Source organism: Ovis aries, chromosome 18, assembly GCF_016772045.2.
Source record: "Ovis aries strain OAR_USU_Benz2616 breed Rambouillet chromosome 18, ARS-UI_Ramb_v3.0, whole genome shotgun sequence".
NCBI lineage: Eukaryota > Metazoa > Chordata > Mammalia > Artiodactyla > Bovidae > Ovis > Ovis aries.
Window position 1 is genome coordinate 52,926,122 of NC_056071.1, and position 26,962 is coordinate 52,953,083.

Sequence of the window (26,962 nt, forward strand, 5' to 3'; positions counted from 1 at the left end):
GGACTGGTGGTATCAGGCCAGGAGCCAGCTGTGATGTGGTTAAACCTCTCTGGATGGGGATGAGCAGATCTGGATATGGTCTGGAGAAGCTTCCTAGGGCCCTCTTTCTGCTGATAAGAGCAGCATCAGGAGGTATTCTATGATGTGCTTGGGTCCTGCTTAGCATTTTGTGACCAGATCATCTTGTGCCTGGATAACGTGTAGCCAGCATCATTCAGGGGGTGAAATTTTAAACTACATATAGTAAAGTAAGTGTTGAAATGAGATAAGCAGGAGATTCTTTTTTTGTTTTTGATTTTTATTGGAATATAGTTGACTTACAATGTCATGTTAGTTCTGCTGAACGGCAAAGTGAATCAGTTATACATATATATCCACCCTTTTTTAGATTCTTTCCCATGCAGGTCATTACAGAGTATTGAGAACAGCTCCCTTTGCTGTATAGTGGGTCCTTTTTAGTTATCTACTTTACATATAGTCGTGTGTATGTGTCAATCCCAATCTCCCAATTATCCCTCCCCCTGAACAGAAGATTCTCATTTCACATTTTTAAACTTTAGGATCAGTTCCAAGTTATGCTGGTAAGGATAGTGAAAGGGAAGGAGAAAAGTAATCTGTAGATTATTAGTGCTAGTTGACCCTTCAAATGGAGATTCAAAGGAAATGCTAACTTAAGTGTGCAGAATAGGGGAATAGTTAAAGTTTAATGGAATATTTGGTAACCATTAAAAATATTTGCAAAGACACTTTAATGACATGAAGACATGCTCAGAGTACGGTGTTAAATGAATGACTGTGATACACATACACCTAGCATCTCATCTGTTCAGAACTGTATTTTTGTTGTTGTTCAGTCGCCAGGTCATATCACTCTGTGTGTGTGTGTGTGTGTGTGTGTGTGTGTGTGTGTGAATTTGTTGTTGTTCAGCTGCTCAGCCGTGTCTCTTTGCTACCCCGTGGACTACAGCACACCAGACTTCCCTGTCTTTCACCAACTCCCAGAAGTCTGCTCAAACTCATGTCTGTTGAGTCAGTGATGCCATGCAACTATCTCATCCTCTCTTGCCCCCTTCCCCTGAAGGTCTCCTCATTGCAGGCAGATTCCTTACCGTCTGAGCTGCCAGGGAAGCTCATTAAGTACAAATGGCATTCACTAAAGCCTGCATATGCAAGAGATACAGATTCGACCCCTGTGTCAGGAAGATCCCTGGAAGAGGAATCCACCCACTCCAGTATTCTTGCCTGGAGAATCCCATGGACAGAGGAGCGTGGCGGGCTGCAGTCCATGGGGTTGCAGAGGCTGACATGACTGAGTATGCACACACATCCATAACTCATCTGTAACCATACACTTATCACACAGAAAGCGAAGTGTAATTGTTCATATAGGAATATGATTGTTGAAGGATGAAGTTGTTGATGATCTCTTTACAGATGTTTTATTTGTGTCCTTTCCAGGAATGACTAAAAAGACTTATGTGGAATCTATACTTGAGGGTATAAAACAGTCCAAAGAAGAAAACGTAGACATTGATGTTAGGTAAGAAACATTGTGCCTTAGTGGTCACCACTGAAACTACTAGAAGGTGACAGTTTTACTCTTTTGAGCATGAGTATAACAGATTCTTATAAATCAACCAATAACTGACTTTTATTTTATAATAGAAAAAAGGTCAAGAACTTCATTGTTTAAAGTTGAGAATACAGTTTTGAATTTTTTTTTCCTGTGGCAATAAAGTTCTGAGTCCTTTTGCTGTAGTGAAGTGTGGCTTCCCGTGGCTCTTCAACAAAAATCCAGACTTCTTCTTGGGGCCTGCAAGGTCCCATGTGCGGCCTTTCTCACTTCAGCAGTCTCGTGTGTTCCACTGGTCACTCACCAGGCACTGACCTTCCCCCTATTCCTCAAACAGGCCAAGGCTGTCGTCCCATGTCAGCACTTTTGTGCTTCCTGTTGCTTCTGCCTAGAGCACTCTGCCATATCCTCGCATGGCTGGCTGCTTGTTACTCAGGTCTCATGTGCCTGTCACTTCCTCAGAGAGGCCTTCCTTGACCACTTTATCTAACATGCCTCCCCACATCTTCTAGTTACTCCATTTATTTCCTTTATGACACTCCTCTTAACAAAATCAGAAATTTTCTTGTTTCATTTATACATATACACATTCACCCACTAGAGTGTAAGTTCGGTGAGGCCAGGGACGTTGTCTTTTGATTCACCAGTACTTAGAGCTGGCACATAATTAGGGCTCAATAAGTCCTTGATGGAAGAAAATAAAGAAAGCTAGCTGGCTTTCTGGCTATAAAATCTGTCTATAACATCTCTCAGTTATGCTTAACTGGACTGATACCCTAATTAAAAAACAAAAACAGGCAAAACACAAGAATTCAGAAGAGAAAACATAGAAATGGCCAATAAATGTATAGAAAACTATTTAACGTCAATAATCAGATAATTTTGTTTATTTTTTAATATGTTAATATAATTTGTATCAGCTACTGGGTACATGTTAGAATATTACCAGTCTTGTAACCCTCAAATAGCTGTGAAAAGAAGAGAGGCGAAAAGCAAAGGAGAAAAGGAAAGATATAAGCATCTTAATGCAGAGTTCCAAAAAATAGCAAGAAGAGATAAGAAAGTCTTCTTCAGCGATCAATGCAAAGAAATAGAGGAAAACAACAGAATGGGAAAGACTAGAGATCTCGTCAAGAATATTAGAGATACCAAGGGAACATTTCATGCAAAGATGGGCTCAATAAAGGACAGAAATGGTATGGACCTAACAGAAGCAGAAGATATTAAGAAGAGGTGGCAAGAATACACGGAAGAACTATACAAAAAGATCTTCACGACCCAGATAATCATGATGATGTGATCACTAATCTAGAGCCAGACATCTTGGAATGTGAAGTCAAGTGGGCCTTAGAAAGCATCACTACAAACAAAGCTAGTGGAGGTGATGGCATTCCAGTTGAGCTGTTTCAAATCCTGAAAGATGATGCTGTGAAAGTGCTGCACTCAATATGCCAGCAAATTTGGAAAACTCAGCAGTGGCCATAGGACTGGAAAAGGTCAGTTTTCATTCCAATTCCAAAGAAAGGAAATGCAAAAGAATGCTCAAACTACCACACAATTGCACTCATCTCACATGCTAGTAAAGTAATGCTCAAAATTCTCCAAGCCAGGCTTCAGCAATACGTGCACCGCGAACTCCCTGATGTTCAAGCTGGTTTTAGAAAAGGCAGAGGAACCAGAGATCAAATTGCCAACATCCGCTGGATCATGGAAAAGCAAGAGAGTTCCAGAAAACATCTATTTCTGCTTTATTGACTATGCCAAAGCCTTTGACTGTGTGGATCACAATAAACTGGAAAATTCTGAAAGAGATGGGAATACCAGACCACCTGGCCTGCCTCTTGAGAAATCTGTATGCAGGTCAGGAAGCAACAGTTAGAACTGGACATGGAACAACAAACTGGTTCCAAATAGGAAAAGGAGTACGTCAAGGCTGTATATTGTCACCCTGCTTATTTAAGTTATATGCAGAGTACATCATGAGAAACTCTGGGCTGGAAGAAACACAAGCTGGAATCAAGATTGCCGGGAGAAATATCAATAACCTCAGATATGCAGATGACACCACCCTTATGGCAGAAAGTGAAGAGGAGCTAAAAAGCCTCTTGATGAAAGTGAAAGAGGAGAGTGAAAAAGTTGGCTTAAAGCTCAGCATTCAGAAAACGAAGATCATGGCATCTGGTCCCATCACTTCATCGGAAATAGATGGGGAAACAGTGGAAACAGTGTCAGACTTTATTTTTTTGGGCTCCAAAATCACTGCAGATGGTGGTTGCAGCCATAGAATTAAAAGACGCTTACTCCTTGGAAGAAAAGTTATGAGCAACCTAGATAGTATATTCAAAAGCAGAGACATTACTTTGCTGACTAAGGTCCGTCTAGTCAAGGCTATGGTTTTTCCTGTGGTCATGTATGGATGTGAGAGTTGGACTGTGAAGAAGACTGAGTGCCGAAGAATTGATGCTTTTGAACTGTGGTGTTGGAGAAGACTCTTGAGAGTCCCTTGGACTGCAAGGAGATCCAATCAGTCCATTCTGCAGGAGATCAACCCTGGGATTTCTTTGGAAGGAATGATGCTAAAGCTGAAGCTCCAGTATTTTGGCCACCTCATGTGAAGAGTTGACTCATTGGAAAAGACTCTGATGCTGGGAGGGATTGGGGGCAGGAGGAGAAGGGGACGACAGAGGATGAGATGGCTGGATGGCATCACTGACTCCGATGGTCATGAGTCTGAGTGAACTCCGGAAGTTGGTGATGAACAGGGAGGCCTGGCGTGCTGCGATTCATGGGGTCACAAAGAGTCGGACACGACTGAGCGACTGAACTGAACTGAACTGAACCCTTAATGAAATAACAGATCTAAGCCTTCTGATGAAGGAACCACCACCTATTAATTCCTCTTGCCTCAATATTGAATCTGATGTGACTAAGCCTCTAGACTGGATCCAGTTTCCAATTCGTAGGAAGTACAAGAGACAGGAGAACAGGTTAGCAACATAGGGATTCAATCAGCAAAATCAAACTGTGGGAAACTCTACAGAACAAATGATCTGGTTTCTTCAACAAAGAAATTCAAAAAAGAGGATGGGGAGAGGTGTGAAGTAGAGGGTGGGAGAGAGGGGCGGGAAGTAGCTGTAGATTAAAAGCAACTTGAGACACATTGACCAGAACAATGTGTGGACCTTAGTTTGATTCTGAACCAAACAGACTAAAAACCAAATACATGCACAACAACAAAAAAAAACCCATGAAATAATCAGAAGTTTGAGCAGTAACTAGATATCTGGTACTGTTGAGAAATTTATGTTTCCCTCCCTCTGGCAAAGTAAGCTGTCAAGTCAGTCAGGCTGTACTTCTGTAGTAAGATACATTGCAAGTAGCTTGCCGTACGTCTCTGGCCTTCCCCGGAGTTGTCTTTTTCATCTTTACAATCTGCATTCGTTTTCAACTGTGTTCTTCTTGCATTGAAGGTATTTGATATCAATTGACAGAAGAGGTGGCCCTTCAGCAGCCAAGGAGGCTGTTAAACTTGCTGAAGAGTTCTTCCTTTCTGCAGAGGATACAGTTCTTGGCCTTGACCTCAGTGGAGACCCTGCAGTAAGTTATTTTTCCAAAATATGTTTTATTTCTAAAAGGTAGAATCAGTTTGTGGGATAAGGATTAGGTTGGGGCACCTTGCGTTCTCCAGAGGTTCAGCAGACACCCTGTGTGTATGAAGCCCTATTCTGCCCTGGATGACCAGAATGTCCACAGCAACTGCTCTCCAGGTTTCAGTGAAAGAGTTAAGCCCTCTATAAAAAAGAAAAAAAAAAAAGATTTGTATGACAGTATGATTATTTTCTTCATTTTTCTAAAGATGGTACCCAACTAGTACCATTCCACATACATAGAGAGAGTTGATTTATTACAGTCCATGTCTAATGCTTTGACTTGACTAGACGTATCAAATCAAAGCTCCGGGAGATGGTGATGGACAGGGAGGCCTGGCGTGCTGTGATTCAGGGGGTCGCAAAGAGTCGGACACGACTGAGCGACTGATCTGAACTGAACTGAACTGATGTCTAATGCTTAATTAATGCTTAACTGTGGGTAGGACTTAATTATCTCACAGAAGCCCCATTTGAAAAAGGCTGGCCTAGAGCTTCTTGAAGGTCATATTCAAACAGGGTGTCTCAGCTGTGGCACTACTGACATCTTGGGCCAAAGAATTTTTATTGTAGGAGAATGTTATGTGTATTTTAAGATGTTTAGCAGCATCCCTGACCTCTTCCCAATAGATCCCAGCACCTTGTTAGTTGTAACAACCAAAAATGTTTGTAGACGTCACCACATGTCCCTTGAGGGGCAGAATCACCTCGGTTGAAAATCATTGAATCAGAGTCCTATGAACCTGGTTCTTAACAGCTTTAACGAAACCGGGGCTGTTCTGGCCTTGTTTCATCATCCGTTTGATAGAAGCTTTCTTTACCCGTCATACTTATTCCTAAAGCTCTAGATACCTAGATAACCATCTAGAAATAAAATTTGGTGACTGTTATATCTAGCTTAGCTGATTCACCTGAGGTTCACTGATACTTGAGATTGTCGAGGGCAAGGACAGTGGCTTTGCCAGCTTTGAATTCCCTAATTTTGCTTTGTAAACAAAATGTACAAATGAGTCCATCTGCCACTTTATTTTCTGCCATTATTCCTTTGTTATTGAGACAGTACTCAGTTCTTCAGTTTGCCTAAACTCATATATCCTCATCTTAACTTTTATCTTCAAGGCAGGACAAGCAAAAGACTTCTTGGAACCTCTTTTAGAAGCTAAAAAATCTGGTCTGAAGTTGGCACTTCATCTTTCAGAGGTAAATAATACTGTAAAATTAGGCTGGAGAGGGTAGATTACATGGAAAATCATTAACAGAAAATAATAAGCACTTGTACAGGGCTAAAGATAAACCTGGCTTGGGAAAATATGTTTAGAGAGAAAATGGAAATATTTTTGTGTAAGTTATAATGATAAAGGCATAACTTGCCGTAGGCCCTGGAGTTTTGGTTTCTATGTTGTTACAGTTCCTGGGCTTGGCTGTTGACTTGCGCCACAGTTGTATGCTTAGAACAGTTCAACAACAGCTTGTTGGAGAAAATGCATGAATTTTAGTCAGCAGCCTTGTTACCAACAAACCAACACTGAGAAAAGCCTGAGTTTGCCTCTCTTGTCCTTGCAGGGAAGGGATCGGAATGTATCACATACCCTGGCAAGAAAGAAAGTAGCTCATCATCGTGTTATAAGGCCCAGAGGGAGATCGGGTGCCCCTGTGGGCCCCAACTTGACAGCAAGAGCACAGGGCAGTTCATGCATGGAAGTAGCTGGAGAACAGTCACTTCCCTGGTCGGCACGTCCCTGAGAGGCAAACGAGGGCTCTTCTGCACTTTTCCATTTTATGGATAGATTTGCTTTCTTACCTCGGTACTTCTACCTACTTAATGCTTTCTTTTATTAACATACGAAAAGCTGTAAATAGTAATTAAGGTATGCAACTTGATAAATTTGGATTTAATTGTTTCTTGAATGCAGGAAATATCACCTGCTTACTGCACATGATTATTTTGAGTATTAGATGAGGTCATGATATAAAAATTGAGGCCAAAATTGGAGCTTCTTGTCAGTACTGAGTGTTTTTCATGTCTACAGAGTCAGTCATCTAGTAGCAGAACTTAAGGTCTAGGATCTATGTTTCCGCTCGGATCCAAAAGACCCTTCACACACAGGACACCCTCTAGTTGACCTAACCGATGCCAGACTGAGGCCGTCGGGCAGGGTAACAGAACAGCCAGCATGAGGCCGGTTACCTCTGGTCTCTGCACAGCATAAGAACCTGCCCTTTAGTTTCTGTTCTCTTATTTGATCCGTGGGGTGGGAAACGTTTCATTTCGACGTGTTATGGTCATTTGTCTTTTAGTCTGTCTAAGAGATGGAGAGCACAGCCTGACACACGTTTTCATGGTGCTTGCGGCATGCACATAGGCAGCCTTGTCAAGACAGAACATGAATGCCCTGTATGTGGGTGGAGTCTAGGCCCCAGAGTCAGACAGAGCCAGGTTTCACCCTCATCTCTACCATTATGCTAGCTCTGTGAGCTTGGACAGCTTTTCTTTAAAATGCTTTATATCTGGACAGCTTTTCTTTAAAATGCTTTATATTTTTAGCTACGAAAGTTTTATGTACCTGAAGAAAATGGAAGAGTAGAGAAATAGTATAAAGTAGAAGTAAATAAATAAAAAATGGAAGGTCCCCTTCAGTTCTGCTCCTGAGCTGATCCTGTTAAGTTTTGCATTTATGTTTTCCCAGTTCTTTTTCTAATATGTGTGAAGACATGTACACAACACAGAAGACACGTATGCATATAGAGTTGTGGGATTTTGTTATTGAGCACTTACTTTTTGAGTTTTGATTTCTTTGTCTTAATACTTTGTATAACTCTTGTGAGGTTTAAAGCAGAATGTATGTGAAAAGTCAGTAACTGTTGGCTCTCTAGTTATTATTATCATTGAAAGGAATCCAGAAGAATATTGGGAAATGAACGGAAAGATCAAAGGCAAAGAAGTACTTTTAAGAACCACTGAAGGAGGTTATTGATGCCCTCTTCTCCCCTTCTTTTTTTTGAGATTCCAAACCGAAAAACAGAAACACAAGTACTCCTGAACCTGTTTCCTGACCGAATCGGGCATGGGACATTTCTCAGCTCCTCCGAGGAAGGATCCTCGGATCTGGTGGACTTTGTGAGGCAACATCAGATACCGCTCGGTAAGGCGTCAGGTCCTCCAGGCAACTGTCTGACCCTTCCTCCCCGCCTGCAGCTTGCCACCCGTATGTAGAGAAGCACTGTTCTAAATACATAGACTTCATTTAGAAATGAAGTGATGCTTTCTCAACCTTATTGAAGTAACAGGAAAGTTTATTAATAGCTCCCATTAGAGTATAAAAGCTCCATGAGAGCAGGGCCCTCATCTGTCTTGCTCACTGCTGCATTCCCCAGTTCCTGGAACTCAGTATTATATTGAAGTAATAGGGTCATCTATCATTTTGGAATTACTTTAACCTGTTTACTTATGAAAATGTATAACATATATTTAGAGATTAACACATCTGCAAAATTTCAAGTGTACTTTTATATGTCTATTAACATCGCATACTTGTCTACATGTATATACCAGGAGCTATTTTTATTTAGCAACAAATATTTATGAAGTGCCTACTCTCTTCCAGTCACTATTCCAATTGCTGGGAATAGAGCAGTAAAAAAATAGACAATGTTTCTTTCTCAAGGAACTTATATTCTAGCATGGGTAAGAGAGACAGTAAGCAAATACACAAGAAAATATCAGTGATAAATTCTTTTCAGAAAATTAAACAGGCTGGTAGAATAGTGATAAGCTAACCACTTTTGATTGGATGGTTGGGGAAGGCCTTTCTGATGAAAGGAAAAAGCAGGTGGCTGAAAAACTTTTTACTGAATGATGAATTCACTGAACTTACAAATTTAACAGTTTGTAGTAACACTTTTGTGGGTGTGCTTTTTTGACTAATTTATAGAGTTTTTCAGCAATTCATAATGGGTGAGATTTTTTTTTTTCTTTTTAATAAAGAAATGTTTAAACAGCCACAAAAGTAAAGAATCTAGGAAACCACTTGCCTAGTGGTCTTAACTTGGAGTGGTGTCCTGGCTCCGCAGTCAGCAGGGGCAGGTTGGGTTTGCCATTCCTGGGACTGCGTGGCCTGGGTCGCAGCCGCCTCATTCAGAGGAACGGATGCCATCAGTCAAGTCAGCGAAGCATTTCACTCTGGCTGGAGAGCCGGGCATAGCATCTCAGGCAGGGGTTTTGTAATCATAGAAGTTATTCTTAAGATAGACTTCTTTGCAGGAGGCAGTGAATGGAAGGAGTTGAGACGTTTTCCTTCTTTTCATGGAAAAGGTCCATTTCCACTCTTGGAGTTTTATAACATGCAGCCCTCAAGCATTGCTCCTGTTTCCTAAGCTTTGCTTCAGCCTGTGGAAGAAGTGCAGCAGCCCTGTGAAGATTCCGTCTACTCCCCTCTCACGCTTCCCTGTGCTTGTCACGGTGACTGGCTTATCATGCTCCTCTTTCCTCTCCTTTTTCGTAAAAGAAAGAGGGAAGCACGTGATTGTGAAGGGGACACTAATTCCCCGCCTGGTACAGTCACTGCTGTAAACCGCAGCACATGGCAGTTTTCGCATGTAAGAAAAGGCCAACTACTAAAAATGAGCATAGCTTGGAAAGATTTCCCATGTATCTACTAATAGGTCTTTTAATTAGAAGCTTCTTCCTTTCCCCCCTCGTTCTAGAACTTTGTTTGACCTCGAACATCAAAAGTCAGACAGTTCCATCTTACGACCAACATCACTTTGGATTCTGGTACAGCATTGCCCATCCTGCCGTGATTTGTGTAAGGCGTTTTGCTCCCTTTTAGTCCCAGAGTTGCCGTAGGTCAGACGTTCACTGTCTAGCTGGCTGCGTTGCACGCCAGGGGTGGTGCCCAAGTGGAGGAGTGAGAGAGGAGGGGAGTGTGAGAGGCTGCAAAGGTGTGACTGTGGTTTGGCTCTGCAGGGGAAGGTCCTGGACAGGACCTGGGGAATGACAATACCAATGCCCAACACCCACCTCTTGAGATAATGCTTTCATTGATCAGGGCTGAGCCCTGGGCACAGATGCATTTTGAAAGCTCCCTTGGTGATTTGCACGTGCAGCCATGGTTGAGAGCCACTACTCTGATGGTTTATGTTCTTAAAAAGGATAAACAAGACTGTTCAGTAACAAATGTGCCTGGATACATTTGTAGGCCCCCGTTTAGACTCTTAAAAGCATGGTAAATAAGAAAATACTCTCAGCAAAAGTTGAGAGTTGTTATTTTCTTTTAAACAGTCATTTCCTCGTTCATTTTGAAACTTTCTTACGTTGACAGACTGATGATAAGGGTGTTTTTGCAACACGCCTTTCTCAAGAGTACCAGCTGGCGGCTGAAACATTTCATCTGACCCAGTCTCAGGTGTGGGATCTGTCTTATGAGTCCATCAACTACATCTTTGCTTCTGACAGCACCAAGGCTGACCTGAGGAAGAAGTGGAGTCATCTGAAGCCCCATTTTTAAGCTGTAACGAGGTGAATTACTTTTGAGTATGTATTACAACCTAGATCTCCTCGCCACATCCCGCTTAGTAAGCCGCTCCTCCCTTGGAACCATAGCAGCCGAGTGCTCCGGACTCCGACAGCAGCACCTTTCCCATGGTGGGTGCTCAGTAAATCTGTCTTAAACCGCCTGAAGGCTCTGAGGTCGCCCATGGCTTACCTCCATGCTGCTTTCAGGAAGGGACCTGAATGCCGCTGCACACTGAGCTCCCCATTCTAGCCGTGGTTTTGCCTTAACAGTCCCTCTTCACTAGAGATCATGAAACTTCAAGAAAATCAAAGTCGGTTCTCATCAGGAAAAGTTTTGGAATTGCTAGTCTAAATAAGGTGAGGAGGGAATAGAGATTGTTACCAAAGCCTTTAACCTGTCTAGCTTGTGATGACAGCTCTGGTTTGTTGTGCCTACTTTAATCAGACTCCCTGAAGTATTCCCCAGGACTGTGGCCTCCAGGCTGCACTGCATACCATGTATTTTTGTGAATCCCAGTAGCCAGGGTGAACCTCCTCTGGGTGACGCTCGTGACAGATCAAGCTAGCTGCTGAGATCTGCCTTTGCCCTTCTCATGATTAATCCTTCTGGAGTCAAGATACATTTTAGATTTTGAGTTGAATAATGGCGAGAGAATTGATCCATTTTTGTGCTCATATCTCATCGTCCCTTCCTTACTTTGTCACCATAAAAAATAGTTCTTTATAGAGCTGACAGGACAGCCATATACTCGAGTTACAGTAAAAGAGAAATGGCAGTGTTCTCTCTATATATGTATGTATACACACATATATGTATATATGTATATATATGAACCTATGTATGAAGTGAAGTCACTCAGTCGTGTCCGACTCTTTGCGACCCCATGGACGGTAGCCTACCAGGCTCCTCCCTCCATGGGATTCTCCAGGCAAGAGTACTGAAGTGGGCTGCCATTTCCTTCTCCAGGGGATCTTCCCGACCCAGGGATCGAACCCGGGTCTCCCTCATTCCAGGCAGAAGCTTTAACCTCTGAGCCACCGAGGAACTTATGTATATGTGTGTATTAAGTTGTATGGCACTGGCCATAGAGAATAAACAATAAAGGGAAGAAGGGATAGCATGGGGAGAGAAAAAGAATAGCATTAGGAAAACAACTGATGAGAACAGACATGACTGTCCAGCTCCTGCCAAGATATTCTTGCTTTCTCTGCTGCACGTGCCACCCAGTCTGTCCTCAAGGTCTTACAGGAATTAAAGGGAGCGGTGCACAGATCCTCTTGCTCCCCCAGCAGCAGGCTTGGCTTCTCTTAGAATGTCAGAAGGCTATGTATTATTTCTTGCTTCTTCCATCCTCAGGAGTGGCAGACAATGGTTTGTGAGTTAGTTTGAGATACGGTTGTGTTTTCCCAGGGAAGAATTTTGCTTTTGTCTTATTCATTTTGCACATCTTCTTCATCTGGAGATTGGAGGGCTGGTGCTGGGTCTTTTAAGATAGACTCATTCTCCATGCCCAATTATAATGGGTCCTAAAGGATATGGATACAGATACTAAGGAAGAATTTTCATTCTGATTTGTCTTTTACCAATTCTGATTTTTTTTTAGCCTGGAACATAAAGATTTAGACAGGCATACTTGTAGCAGCCCCACACAGGGAGCCAAAAAAAGCAAGTAAAGATTTATCTTTTCTTCCCAGGAATGACTTAATCATAATTTGCATATATACATTTAAAAAAAAAGCACTTGAAGAACCACTGGGCACTTTATAATTTTTATTAACTTGGTATCCCTGAGAGGCAAATTAAGGTGTAAACATTGTTCTGCTTTACACAAAGGGAAATGGAGGCAGGTTGACTTACATGTAAGACATCTGGAACCAGAATTCATATCTGTCGATACCACAACCAGTGCTTTTTCCACAAGACTATACACAGATATACTGAACACAGTACTCTCATGTTTTAAAAACATTACAGCACACTGCCTAAATTATCTCAGATCCTGAGGCATTGCTTTACACTGGTATTTCTTGTTATCTCCCTGTCTGTTTAGGCAACATAACTGAGATACCACCTCCCCTTAATTCCTAAGACTTAGGAAATTCCCTTAGCACCAGAACTCCAGTTCATCATTGGTAGACATTACTGTCTATCACAGTAAGCTGTGGATTTTAGAATATCCTATCTCCCCATTTCTCTCCCAGATCTCATTCCTATCTGAGAGCTCATTAATGTGACTGTGACACGGCTACTTATCTCAGACCTTAGCCATTGGGCATCTTCTTTCCTTTGACCTGCCATTCGAAATATCTTCTCAGGATACTGGTTCCCGACCTTTGTCTCCCATAGGAGCTAGTCCCCTAAAACTGCTCATCTTTCTTACCCAGTGCCACTCAGCAAGTGCAGCACAGGCCCTGATATACTAATATTCTGGGGTATGGAAGCCTGTGTGTGGTGTTCCTGGCCCTCCACGTTTCAGCTGAAGCAAGTCCCTCTCTGCCCCCTGCACAGCCTTACTGTGCCCCCTCAAATTTGTGCTCCTCTGAGCATTGGCTCACCTTCCTTACAGTCTGTCCTTTGCCCTCTGCTTCCTTGCTCCCCAGTTTTCCCATTTCTCACCCATTCAGCATGCAGTTTTACAGTTTTGGAAAGTTCATCTTGCCAAGTAAACCTTCCCTCTGAGCACTTCCTGCTTCATGAAACCTTCATGATTAAAGAGAAGAAAATACCTCTCATTTTTCCCCCAAACTCTAATGCTTTAGACCTTAACTTTTATGCCTAGTGTTACTACCTAGCTTTCTAAATTTCTCTAAAATCATTGTAGCTGTACGTATTTGTTCATGTCAGTGTCATCTGTTGTAGGTTGTAAGGACAAGGATGGGGTCTGTTTAACTTGTGCTGTACAGGCTCATACTACTGCGAATATGTGGGCAGTTAATTCAATACCATCTCTATGATATCAGAATCACACTTGTTTGAAGAGCTGCTTTTAAAAATAGATGTATACAGTTGAATGTGTGTGCGTGTATTGTCAGCCCCACTGACCAAAGATAGTTTGTCCCCCTTACCATTAGGGTAAAGAGTTTCTGGCACAAAGTGGTCTGTTTTCCCAGTCTGTGGGAGCATGGCCAGTGGCTTCTGCTCATCGCACGTTAGTATTGTGTCCACAGGGTGCGTGACACTCACCCCGGTGTTAGGGTGTGTGGATTATGGCAGTCCCTCTGGCAGTTCTAACTGCTTTCCATATTACTGCATCCCCTTGCCTTCCTCTTTGGGCTTCTGGACCACAAGGGACAGACAAAATTTAGATGAGACAGACCAGAAAAAAAATCACAATAGATGCTGTAAATACAGTGTTACTCTATTCCAAAGCTTCTGGGGCTTTGAAGACAGTAAGAAATCCAGGGTTCACACCTCACCGTTTATATGAGGTTTACACTGTTCCCCCATATAAGCACACCTAGACTCTTGACAAAATGGTTTATAGGTCAGAACCAGACTGGACACTTAAAGGCTCCTTCTTTAAGGTAAAGGAGTGTGTGTGATAAGTATATCATTCTGAGCACAGACTTAAGTGAGCAGGAAAAAAAAATCATTTTTTGCATTTCCATTACTGTACAAAGAGCTAGACCCATTCAGTGAGAATCCTCACTACTTCTCCATGAAGTGCTGCAGTGTGGGTTTTTCTAGTTGAAATGCAACTGAGTAACGTGATGAGTAAAGGGAACACATCAAATTTCACAGGATCTGCTACTGTGTCCTCTCTGTTAGGGGAACAACACAGGCTCTGAGAGGGAAGGGTGTTACCGTCAATACAAGCAAGGAGAGGGAACGAATCTTCCTTTTGTTCTTACTCTAGATGCAAGAGAAACACAGGAACAAGCAGTGGGGTAAATTCTAGACTGTTTCCTTAACTAGTTGGGCACAGATTAGAAGATGGATCTCACTACTGGAGAACTATTTCCAGACAATTTCAATACATGTAATGAGGCTGGTTTTCTCATAGATCCTCAAGGGCTTACTTAGGTGCTGGCTGTGACAGAAGTTTTTCTCGTGTGTGGATCTCTCGGTGCTTATTAAGAGCGGAACTTTTACTGAAGCACTTGCCACAGTCCTGACACCCGTAGGGCTTCTCTCCAGTGTGGGTTCTGTGGTGTGCACGTAAGTCAGAACTCTTGCTGAAGCTCTTCCCACAGTCGGGACACACGTGGGGTCTCTCTCCTGTGTGTATCCTCCGATGTGCACTGAAATGAGAGCTGTTATTGAAACTCTTCCCGCACTCTTCACACTGATAGGGCTTTTCTCCTGTGTGGGTTCTCTGGTGAATGATAAGGCTTGAGCTCTGATTGAAGCGTTTTCCACACTCACCACACTCATATGGTTTCTCTCCTGTGTGGATTCTTCTGTGGGTGATGAAATTTGAGCTGTCACGGAAACTTTTCCCACAGTCAAGACATTGGTAAGGTTTCTCTCCAGTGTGGATCCTCCGGTGTCTAATGAGGCGAGCGCTCCGACTGAAGCTTTTCCCGCAATCAGCACATTTATATGGATTTTCCACTTGATGGGCTAGCTGATGCATAGGGTGGGAGCTTGGACCAAAGCTTTTGCCGTATCTCAGATATTTATAGGGTCTCTCTCCCAAGTAAGGTCTCTGATGACTTGGAACTTTACCTAAACTCCTTTCAGGGAATGTTGGTTTTCCTTTTTTCTCTCCCGGGGTGTTTTCCCACTGTCTTCCAGGTCTGCATTCACTCTCACTGCCTTTACTTTGATTAAGATGCTGGGGAATTTTCCTTTCAGACCTTGCAAGTAATGTCTTATGTAGTTGTACTTCCTCAGAAATATCCCGTTTTAGATTCGCTTCATTCTCAAATCCAGCCTCGAAACCTAACATAAGAATAGAAAATTAAAAGTTACCCATTTTCTCAGTTATTATGTGTGAGTGTAAAGTATCACATTAGATGACTTAACATAAAAATCAGGGAGCTCTAGATCCTAACTACTGTCTATTAAAACCTTCTATTTCGTTATCTGTCACATGCTTCTCATCTACAGGGGATCTGATGAATATGTTCTTTTAACTCTTTTTCCTGGATATCTGGGATCTTCAGAAAATCCTCTCAGTATACCAAGAAAAAACCTGCCAGATTTAAGATAAAACCACCACTATGATTATCCAGGAAAGATACTTTCTAATGCTGTATTTTAGCCTCATCTCAGGCCTGTCACGGTTTACATTCCTTGCCAGTAACTAAAGGGATAAGAAAGGAATGCCCAGGGAAACTGGGGAACTTCTATATTGAGGAAGAACGACATGAGTCCTTTTCACTCTTAAATTCCATGTGTTGAGAATAAAAACAGGGTAGAAAGATACCTGTTGTCTTTCAAAGAACAAAAAGCCTTCTGAGAGAGAAACTTTGGTAGGTGCTATCTCTTTCAAACTTTCTTTGCCCATGGACAAATAACCACTAGATGTTCCAAAGCACTACTCTAATGCCCAAACTAAGCTTTAATATTCTTCTAAGAGCCAAATGCCAGGCTTCCCAGGCCTAGGCTATGAGAATTTGTAGATACTTGGAAAGTTTCAGTTTGCAAATTTAGTTTGAATTTGTAGAATTTTCAGAGGTTTCAGATAAACTCTGGATCCCAGTTCACCCTGGACTAAATCTGAGAACATGTACCCCTTAAAGCACTATTTCTACCCAGAAGTCATGTTAGGATTAGACCCATGAAATGGAGGTTCATTATATTAACTGAAATCTCAGAAACTTAAATATATGACTATAAATTATGAGCCTCTGAAAGGGGTACTTAGCATTTCCTAAACCTAGAAGCTGTTATCTAGCAGAACATGTTAACAGCTTCACGGAGTTGATGCTCTGTGGAGCACACTTGGAGAATGCAGATCTAAAGAATATTTTGGAAAAGAAAACTGCTGTTTATCAAATGCCCAAGTACTGTGCTAGGTGCCTCACTGTGGTACTTCAGTTAATCAATCTTGTGAGGCCGGTCTTAATATATACGCAAAATTACAGGGCTAAGTAACTTGCTTTAAGGTACTCAACTAGTAACATAGTGCATATTCATATACATATATATGTATATATATATGTATGACTCCAAAAATAGAATTCTTCCTGCAAGGAGGGAAGCCATAATGAAGGTTTTTTTTTTTTTCTTTCTTAAACAGTAAATAAGATTCAAAGGGTCAGTTCCCTCAGAAATTTCAGACTTTGGGTAAGCGTGTCTGAAGAAAGAGATTATCAGGTTTTCATATATATGAATAAAGCAGGCATACAGATGATATATAAGCTGAAACTAGAAGACAACAGCAGAAATGAGAATGAACTTTAAAAAACCAACTTCATGTACCATGTGTACATGACATGCTGTTTGGGAAATGTTAGCTTTCAGAGTCCCTGCTAGGTATGTGGGCTAGTAACTGAGCAGCTCACGTGCAGATGATGGCACATTTACAAAGTCTGCAACCATCTCAGATTGATGCTATAGTGTGAGGAAGCAAGTCAAGTGGAAAGCTGCCTACATAGACAGGAAACCTGGAGAAAAGAGAAGAATCCCTGAGTATTGGGTGTAGAGGTCAGTTCTCCTGGTTCTCAATCTGATAATTTTTCTCCTAGATGCCACTGCCTTCCCTTTGCCATTTCTACCTAAGAAGAGGACCTTACCACTGGGGCTCTGAAATAAGACTGGAGCACGGGTCAGTGCCTCTGGAGGTATCTCGGGATCCTCTTCATCATCTTCAGAATCATCTTCTATGGCCTCGACTGCCTGCTCGGCTTGCTTTTCAGCTTCAGCCTCACTGGTCTCCTGCATGGGGCATAAGGCTCTCTCTTCTTCCTGGCCGTCACTAGGCTGGGCAGCCACCCGGGCATTCACCAAAGCGTCCATCTCTTCAAAGAAGGGACAGGTCTCTGGTGCTTGGCCATTCTTGACTTTCCGATAACTGGTCTGTAGGCTCTTAAACTTGGTCCGACACTGCTCCGGTGTCCTGAGGAAGCCATATTCCCATAACCGCTCAGCCACAGCTCCATACAACTGGCTGTTGCGGTGACAGTTCCGAAGGGCTTCGTAAAACTGAGTCTCACTGAGAATTGCAAGGTAGGTCTTTGTCTCTTCATAGCCCCAGTGCACACCTGCCACCAGAAGAGAAGTTTTAACACCACTTAATGCAGGGCTTTATAGCCGCAATCCCTCAGTCCTAGCATTTGCATCATGAAAAGTCACCTAAGCTTGAGCTCCAGGTGAGAAGGCATGAACAGCTCATGTTTCCAAATCAATGCAGACTCCCAGGATGTTCTGCTTCTCTGACCCATATCAGTTTCAGAGACCTTGATTCCTGCATTCAATTTAAAAGGCCTTTTCACCTGATCACAGTCGTGATCATTATGCACACTGAGGCAAGCGTACAGAAGGCATTTCCCCATTCTTCTAGCAGTTCTGGAGTTCTGATCCTAACCAGAAAATAACTGGTTAGAAAACCTACAGTCAGTCACTGTCAGCCAGGAGCCATCCTGACATTCTCTGATCAATCTTTTCCTACCAGCCCTACTTCCTTATAAATTAAGTCTCCCAAAGAATGTCTCAAAATCCCAAGGAACAGTCTCTTTCAGATTCATACTGCTGCCTAATGCATTCCCTTTTATGGCCCTTCTTCACCTGGCCACAGTCTCAAAAAGCCAGCCCAACAATAGCAAAGCCTGAAGGGAGGGTAGAAGATAAGAACCTGTGGTCATGCACCTTCTCCTTAGTAGCAGAGGACTGGCAGAGCCAGGAGGAAGGAAGCAGAGCATAGAGCACCTCCTGGTCCCCAACATGGGCAGAACTTCATCAGGATGACTAGAGACTCTGCTCCCTGAAGGTCCCTCAAGCTAAAGGGAAGGGAGATTCCAAGAGCCTTCCTCCCACTTGAGAGCCAGGTGGCGATGACATTGCTTCCATTATCCTCCACTCTGCCAGGGAAGCAAAAGGGAAATAATTGGAAGACAGAGAAAAAGCAGTGGAAAAAGACAAAAGGAACAGATAAAGAAAGTAATAGCAGGTAGCACATGGGCCATGTTTGTGATTTACCTAAATTTATTCCAGTGACAAAAAGGGAAAGAATTAATTTTTTTAAAAGGAAAAAGTGCAAGACAAGAAGACCAGAACAGAAGTAACAACACATAATAAAACGTGGACGGAATAGATAACTGTTCCCAGTAGAACTGCAGCTTTGGAGTTAGCTCTGTCTGTACCTTACAGTTGAGGACACAAACAGAAATGTTCCCCTAGCTGATGAGTGGGCAGGATTAGAAACAAAGCCTCCTGCTTCATATGTGATGTTTTTCCCATAACAGCATAGTTGTACAGATTACATCAGTAATAACGTGATATTTAAAGATGGTTCCATAGGCAAATAATATTTCAATGGAGTGTTAAGATTTCTTGCTGCAAAACTAGGTCCTGTTAAAATGCCAATATGTGATGCAAATCTCATAGAGGAAACATAGAAAATGTTTTCCCAACTTGAAGCAGTCCTTCAGTATGCTCTTTTAAGTAAAAAGGAACACATAATAAACTGAGTTTGGAGGGTAAAAATAAAACACCAGTTCATATAAGGCACTCAACAGATAAACTGTTTCTCCTTAAAGATACTATACTGCCAAGATTTTCTCAGCCTTCAGTGATTTTATAATCAGGAAAATATATTTTAAGAAAGAAAAACACAAGGAATGGTACTCCTTTTAAAGACACCTGAATTTTGAGTATATTTCTTTATAATATCTAATATTTTTCTTTACTTACTATTAACTCACTGGTTTTCCCACAAGAGAATGAAATACATAAAGAACTGAGAAATGCCTCTATTCTCTTAAGTGACAAAGCTGGCAAGTGACATTAAGTTTACTGACTCCACACCCAACCTCATAATTTGTCAGTCTAATCCTAAAATGCCAAGAAGAAAAGCTTACCACTTGGGCTACGGAAAAGGACAGGTGTGGTGGAGCTGTCAGGGTCCTGGGGGGTAGCCTCTTGGCCCACTTCGTCACTGTCAGACTCTTCAGCTGTGGCCTCCTCTCCCTCTTCATGGTGCCAGCCCTCTTGCTCTGGCTCCTCGGTCTCAGCATCACTGCCTCCCAGGCCAGAGTGAGAGGCTGCCTCCTCCAGGCCATTACTGGGCAGGGCAATGACCTGGGCACTCATCAGGGCTTCCATCTCTTCAAAAAAGGGACAGGTCTCAGGTGGGTGGCCACTCTTGACTTTTCGATAGTTCTTCTGGAGACCTTTGAACTTGGTCCTACACTGCTCCAGGGTCCGGAGGAACCCAAACTCCCGGAGCCGCTCTGCCACAGCCCCGTACACTTGGCTGTTCCGATGACAGTTTCGGAGAGCCTCATAAAACTCAGGCTGACTGAGAATTGCGAGGAGAGTTCTGGTCTCTTCATGGCCCCAGTGCACACCTGCCACCTTCTCATCTTCAAAGCCCCGGTGATCCTGGTCCACCCAGCTGCTTCTCTCTCTTCTGGACAGTGACAGATCAGCAGGCATTCGTCTGTCTTCTGTGTGACTGCCTCTTGGGAGTTCCTTCTCCTTGGAGCCCAGATCTGGGATCCATGGCTCTCCTTGCTCCAAGCTGGAGACCATGCTGGATTTAGAACATGGAAATCCTGCTTGCAGGGAAGCAAACAAAGGATATCATAGTTTGGAATCATCATAAAAAAGTATCTGAGTTCAGACTTGCTTTTTTTTAATCCAAGAAGCTTATAAAGAAAAGTAAGAAAATGTTTTCAGAAAGATCAGTGGGTTGAAGAATGTGAGGAAAATACATAAAACCTCAAACAATGAGAAATACTTCCCAGAGCAGGGTGACAGAGGAAAGCATCCTCTTGTGTGTTCAGAGCAGATAATTCTGCTCCAAGTTACTGCTTAGCTCTCCAGACTACTTGTATGCAGGTCCTGGCACTGCTGAAAACAGTCACTTCCTGCCTCCTAGAGAGCTGACTCTTCAAAGACAGGGGCGGGGAGGGGGGCTGTTAATCCGAGTAGAGCTCACAGTAGGCCCTCTGTATCCACGTTCCTCCACATCTGTAGACTTAACCAACTACAGTACTGTAGTAATTACTATGAAAAGATAGCTGTGTATAAGTGGACCTGTGCAGTTCAAACTTATGTTGTTCAAGGGTCAGCTGTGGTTCTCTACTTGGGACTAGAGAATTAAACTCAAGAGTGATTGCAAGGAAGAGACTGTCTTCAGCTGTTTCATTTCTCTCACACTCAGTCAGTAACTTCTAGAGGCTTTTCCCTCAGTATATCCTTTATTCCTACTGCCACCATCTAAGTCTGGACCTCTTATTTTCCTTCACCTGGGTTATGCAGCAGTCACTGCTCTACCTAACTCCGGGCTCTTGCTTCATCAGCTCACGTGCTGTTTGTACTGCCAAACCTTAACCTGAGTGCCTGACAGGCACAGCACGTTCAGACCAGACTCCTCTCTCCAGAACGCAGCACACATTCACCACTCTGCCTTGCCTTGCCTTTAACTCCCTCCTTTCCATGCAAATTTAACCCATTAGTGCCCCCCTGAAGCCTTCCATACAGCCCTCCCTCATCTCCTACTCTACCAACCCCTATTGTACTCACACAACTAACAAGTCATGGTTTGGCACTGTCTGAATACAGTTCAATTCACATATTTACGTTAACTCTAATATTCTCAATCATATTGTAGACTCTTTGAGAGGCACCGTTCCTCGTTCCAAGGACCCTGCATGGTGTTGAGCATGTTGGTAGGTGTTCAAAAACAGATCAGTTTTGCAAGTGGGGTTGAGGGACTGCATCTGGATGATTAGACAGAGACCACTACCAGCCTGGCTGAGAAGGCTGGTGTCTGGGATGATAATATCAGAATTCAAAACCACCTCAACAACTTGAAGTGTTCAAGGAAAACAACATACAACATGGAGCTCAGCAGAGCACAAAGAAGAAGAACAAGTCCCACAAAACCAAGTTTAAGAACCAGGCACAAGACAATCAGGAAGAGACCTGGGAGTATCAAGTGAATGATAATCATTAGTTGAGTTATACTGAAAGAAAGTATAATGAAATTCTGAAGTAAAATTCTTAGTCTGCCTCTACCTGCCACACCCTCACTGGAATAATATATATAATTTAATTCTCCACAATTAACATGATGTTTGAAGAATTTTCCAAAGGAGAGTAACAAAAACTTAGTAGGTCTGAAGAATGGAGCTTCTGGGGAAAAGCTTAAAGAAACAAATCTAGTTTAATATGGAGAAAGAAAATGACTAAAGGGAAGATAAGCCAAGTACAGAAAAGAATTTTTATCTAGAAAATTCAGACTTAGTGTCATTACCAGGAGAAAAGAAATTCCAAGTCCTGGTAAAAACTATAGAGAGCCATTCTCTGGCAGACTTATCAAAAGAGGAAGTATAAGAATACTTATTGCAACAGAGAGCTAAGCTACTTGCCTTCAGGAGGTCCCCAACAGCTGCATGCTCCATTTCCACTCATTCCTGAAATCCCTTTCCCACTCACTGCTCCCAACCCTACTTCCCAACTTAGAACGGCATCCTATCTTCCCAGATGAATCTACTCCTCACCGCTCCTTTGAAAAGGTCTGAGCTTCTCCTTTGGGTTCATCTGCTCCTGTGGTCCCAGGTCTGGGCTTCTTGCCCTCTCTTTCTTGGGTACACCCCTGGGCTGGGGTTCCACTGACTCCTGCCGAACACTTAATAACTCTCGTGATGATTTCAGGGGTGCCATCTTCTCCAAGCGCACTTCCTGCCCCTTCACAGAGACTGTGACCTGGAAACAACCCCCATGAATTGTCACTGCAAGGTCATAATGAGGGGTATTCCCAGAGGAGTCTAGTTAATATCCCAAAAGAGATCATCCTTTTGGGACATGGCTAGGGTTGGGGTGGTGGTGGGGGGTTGGTTAATAGAACAAGGGTCTTTCTTACTCCATTACTGTTAGCTTAGAGCAGCTGGAACTCCAGAACAAAATAGTAAACCCAATTCCACACTAAAAAAGAATTCCCCTCTCATTATGTCAAAAAGTTACATTCAGGTGGCATCTCCCAATAAGCTGTCTGAAAAAGTTACCTTTTGTAGGAGCTTCGCTAATAGAGACTGTGCCTTAATTTGGCCTTTTATCTTGCCCCTTCCCAGTCACATACTTCTGAATTCCCCCTCCCTGCTCACCGAATGTCCAGGTCTTCCAGGCTCTCTTTCTAAGTCTTCCACCAGAGTCACTGCCTCCTCTCCACTTTCTGGACATTGCTTTTGTACCCAGTTCTGGATCTCCCCAGGTAGGACGGTCAGGAACTGCTCTAGCACCAACAATTCTACAATCTGCTCCTTGGTGCGCACCTCTGGCCTTAGCCAACGACAGCAGAGTTCCCAGAGTTGGCTGAAAGCCTCCCGGGGCCCAGCCACCTCCTGATAATGAAACTTCCTGAAGCGCTGTCGGAAGGCCTCAGAGTTAGAGCCATTCCCTCTCAGGGTGGGTTTGGCCATGGTTCACAGCAGGAAGCAGCTTCCCTTCACTTAAAGGTCTAGGTTCCAGGGCTTAGGCCCATCTTCCCATGTCCTTGGGGAATCACCTGCAGATGAGTCTGTCTCTGTAAGCAGTTTCCTCCTAGGGCAGAGAGAGATGGCACTATCAGAAGGAATGTATGTCTAGGGTCTTGCCAGAGCTGGCCTGACTGCCCATATGCTCCAAGTGGTCATCTGAGGTAGCACCAGCTTCAGGTCAGGAAGTCAAAACAGCCTGAAGGTGAGAGGCCATTCAAAGGCTGCATCTCTGGCCGACATCCAGGGCAGCCCGGAGAAGCAGCAAAGGATAAAAGTACTGTCTACTCTTCCGCCGCCCCCAAATCTGACCCATTGAGCTCCCCTAACCAGTGAGTTCGAACCATTTGGGAGACCTGGAGCTCGGAAGGTTCTAAAGGCAGGTCACCATTCTGCTGAAGGTAACAAAGCCTCTGTCCAGCGGGTAGCAAGCTGCTCTCCACTGTCCTTCCCCAGGCCCTCACAGCCCGCCCCGCTCCCTGAGACTCCACCACTACCAATTCCCACCCCAAACAAAAATCAAGTACTAAATACTGGGTCTCTGTTTTCCCTCACAGCAGAAGTAAGCGCTCAGTAAACATCCGGGAACTACTGACGGGAAACCTCGCGCATTGAGAGAAGTTGATTTTGGCTCCTGAAGCGAGGTCCGAGTGGGTTTGGGGAGAGTCACACTGAGTTGGTGGAGAGAGGAATTCCGAAGGGGCAGTAGTCATGGGTCTCCTGAGGACGAGTTCGGGTGGTGGGCAGGCGCTCCGAGGGCTGCGAGGTTCGCGAGCGCGGAGCTCAGGTCTAGGAGCGGCGGGTGCGGGGTTCCGGCCTCTTTGTTTTCGTTCCCTCCGGCCAGGTCACTCGGAGCCGTCATGAATCCCTCCGGAGGCCTCCGACCGGACTAAGGCGCCCTGAGAGCACCCTGTGGCCCACACCTGAGAGCTTCTCCCACTCAGGCTATCGCTCAACCCGCTCGCATCTCTGCCCACCGGCCAGCCTCACCCAGTCAGGGTCTGGCTCCAGCCCGGGCTCGCCAGCCTCCCAGTCCAGCTTCCAAACCGGAAGTCCGAGTGGGTGCCTCGGGAGCCAAAGGCGCATGCGCAAGGGCAGCTCCCGCGACTCTTGCGGGGCACCGGCTGCCGCCGGCGAGGGGGCCCAGCCGAGCGCGGCGCACTTCCGGGACGCGGCGCGCCGGCTGCTTTCCGTCCGGTCTCCCCTGCAGTTGTCTCGGCGGGTAAAGTCAGGAGGAACAGTGCGTCCCGGAGACCTGTGCGCGCATAGAGAAGGGAGCGCTCGCCTCCTTGGTCGCCAGCTGAGGCCCTGGAGGAGGGCGCGACGGATATAGGGACTCGAGGTCCGCCGTGGGAATGATCCACGAACTGCTCTTGGCTCTGAGCGGGTACCCAGGGTCCATTTTCACCTGGAACAAGCGGAGTGGCCTCCAGGTACTATCCGGCTCGGAGCGCGGGAACTGGCGAGCTCGGAATGGGTGGACCCGAGCCAGCGCTTGGGAGGAGGAGTCTGAGGGAGCAAGAAGGCGGGGCTGGCAAGGACCAAGGCGTGGGGGGCGTATCCCTGGACGGGTAACCTGAGGGCTGTGCCCTAGGGGCTTACGGATGGTTTAGACACCTGGAGAGGGTTGGGCCTAGGCGGAAAGCGAAGGGTGGATCCCTATTGGTTCTGCCTTAGGGGAGGAGGGAATCCCGGACCAGGCCTAAGGTTGAAAGTGTCTGGGCGAGAGTTGCTAGAGAACTAGATGTAAAACTGAGAGAGGCCCTTTCTCCCATCTTCATGCTTGCACAACGTTTTAAACTGAGTTTTGAAAGCTAGACCAAATACACAGTGCCTAATATACAAACAGTTCAGTTCAGTCGCTCAGTCATGTCCGACTCTTTGCGACCCCATGAATCGCAGCACGCCAGGCCTCCCTGTTCATCACCATCTCCCGGAATTCACTCAGACTCACGTCCATCGAGTCCGTGATACCATCCAGCCATCACATCCTCGGTCGTCCCCTTCTCCTCCTGCCCCCAATCCCTCCCAGCATCAGAGTCTTTTCCAATGAGTCAACTCTTCGCATGAGGTGGCCAAAGTACTGGAGTTTCAGCTTTAGCATCATTCCTTCCAAAGAAATCCCAGGGTTGATCTCCTTCAGAATGGACTGGTTGGATCTCCTTGCAGTCCAAGGGACTCTCAAGAGTCTTCTCCAACACCACAGTTCAAAAGCATCAATTCTTCGGCGCTCAGCCTTCTTCACAGTCCAACTCTCACATCCATACATGACCACAGGAAAAACCATAGCCTTGACTAGACGGACCTTAGTCAGCAAAGTAATGTCTCTGCTTTTGAATATACTATCTAGGTTGCTCATAACTTTTCTTCCAAGGAGTAAGTATCTTTTAATTTCATGGCTGCAGTCACCATCCGCAGTGATTTTGGAGCCCCAAAAAAATAAAGTCTGACACTGTTTCCACTGTTTCCCCATCTATTTCCCATGAAGTGATGGGACCAGATGCCATGATCTTCGTTTTCTGAATGTTGAGCTTTAAGCCAACTTTTTCACTCTCCTCTTTCACTTTCATCAAGAGGCTTTTTAGCTCCTCTTCACTTTCTGCCGTAAGAGTGGTGTCATCTGCATATCGGAAGTTATTGATATTTCTCCTGGCAATCTTGATTCCAGCTTGTGTTTCTTCCAGCCCAGCGTTTCTCATGATGTACTCTGCATATAACTTAAATAAGCAGGGTGACAATATACAGCCTTGACATATTACTTTTCCTATTTGGAACCAGTCTGTTGTTCCATGTCCAGTTCTAACTGTTGCTTCCTGACCTGCATACGGATTTCTCAGGAGGCAGGTCAGGTGGTCTGGTATTCCCATCTCTTTCAGAATTTTCCACAGTTTATTGTGATCCACACAATCAAAGGCTTTGGCATAGTCAATAAAGCAGAAATAGATGTTTTTTTCTGGAACTCTCTTGCTTTTTCCATGATCCAGCGGATGTTGGCAATTTGATCTCTGGTTCCTCTGCCTTTTCTAAAACCAGCTTGAACATCAGGGAGTTCGCGGTGCACGTATTGCTGAAGCCTGGCTTGGAGAATTTTGAGCATTACTTTACTAGCATGTGAGATGAGTGCAATTGTGCGGTAGTTTGAGCATTCTTTGCATTACCTTTCTTTGGAATAGGAATGAAAACTGACCTTTTCCAGTCCTATGGCCACTGCTGAGTTTTCCAAATTTGCTGGCATATTGAGTGCAGCACTTTCACAGCATCATCTTTCAGGATTTGAAACAGCTCAACTGGAATGCCATCACCTCCACTAGCTTTGTTTGCAGTGATGCTTTCTAAGGCCCACTTGACTTCACATTCCAAGATGTCTGGCTCTAGATTAGTGATCACATCATCATGATTATCTGGGTCGTGAAGATCTTTTTGTATAGTTCTTCCGTGTATTCTTGCCACCTCTTCTTAATATCTTCTGCTTCTGTTAGGTCCATATCATTTCTGTCCTTTATCGAGCCCATCTTTGCATGAAATGTTCCCTTGGTATCTCTAATTTTCTTGAAGAGATTTCTAGTCTTTCCCATTCTATTGTTTTCCTCTATTTCTTTGCATTGATCGCTGCAGAAGGCTTTCTTGCCTCTCCTTGCT

At 44.1% G+C, this 26,962-nt stretch overlaps 3 protein-coding genes across 24 annotated transcripts in view; 2 read left to right on the forward strand and 1 right to left on the reverse strand.

Annotated features, from left to right (window-relative positions):
• ADAL (adenosine deaminase like) overlaps positions 1-23,994 on the forward strand; it is a 37,358-nt gene extending 13,364 nt beyond the window's left edge. For 2 of the 5 annotated variants that reach the window (XM_042235349.2, XM_004017927.6), the window contains exons 7-13: positions 1,459-1,540; positions 5,044-5,170; positions 6,340-6,420; positions 8,225-8,363; positions 9,925-10,025; positions 10,542-10,738; positions 17,372-20,971. In XM_042235349.2, coding sequence (XP_042091283.1) covers positions 1,459-1,540; positions 5,044-5,170; positions 6,340-6,420; positions 8,225-8,363; positions 9,925-10,025; positions 10,542-10,727 — 716 coding nt within the window. In that variant the 3' untranslated portion in view covers positions 10,728-10,738; positions 17,372-20,971. Of the gene's footprint in view, positions 1-1,458; positions 1,541-5,043; positions 5,171-6,339; positions 6,421-8,224; positions 8,364-9,924; positions 10,026-10,541; positions 10,754-17,371; positions 20,972-21,459; positions 21,518-23,880 lie in introns of those variants that run through there. The other 3 variants (XR_003585756.3, XR_006056874.2, XM_042235350.2) reach the window with 3 other exon arrangements.
• Positions 12,490-24,383, reverse strand: ZSCAN29 (zinc finger and SCAN domain containing 29). Of its 15 annotated transcripts, none has more exons than XM_042235346.1 (6): positions 24,314-24,383; positions 22,955-23,390; positions 22,352-22,556; positions 19,703-20,398; positions 17,420-17,887; positions 12,490-15,620 (listed from the first exon to the last, which is right to left on the reverse strand). In XM_042235346.1, exons 2-6 carry the CDS (start codon positions 23,267-23,269, stop codon positions 14,752-14,754), a joined length of 2,553 nt encoding a protein of 850 aa, XP_042091280.1. In that variant the 5' UTR covers positions 23,270-23,390; positions 24,314-24,383; the 3' UTR covers positions 12,490-14,751. The 15 variants fall into 15 exon arrangements, with proteins under 15 accessions (XP_042091280.1, XP_011954282.1, XP_042091279.1 ...); XM_012098892.4 differs by having other exon boundaries at positions 23,920-24,383; XM_042235345.1 differs by having other exon boundaries at positions 23,879-24,383.
• Positions 24,384-24,413: 30 nt separating this feature from the next.
• TUBGCP4 (tubulin gamma complex component 4) overlaps positions 24,414-26,962 on the forward strand; it is a 43,425-nt gene continuing 40,876 nt past the window's right edge. For all 4 annotated transcript variants that reach the window (XM_060401854.1, XM_004017929.6, XM_060401855.1 and 1 more), the window contains exon 1: positions 24,414-24,756. In XM_060401854.1, coding sequence (XP_060257837.1) covers positions 24,679-24,756 — 78 coding nt within the window. In that variant the 5' untranslated portion in view covers positions 24,414-24,678. The remainder of the gene's footprint in view (positions 24,757-26,962) is intronic.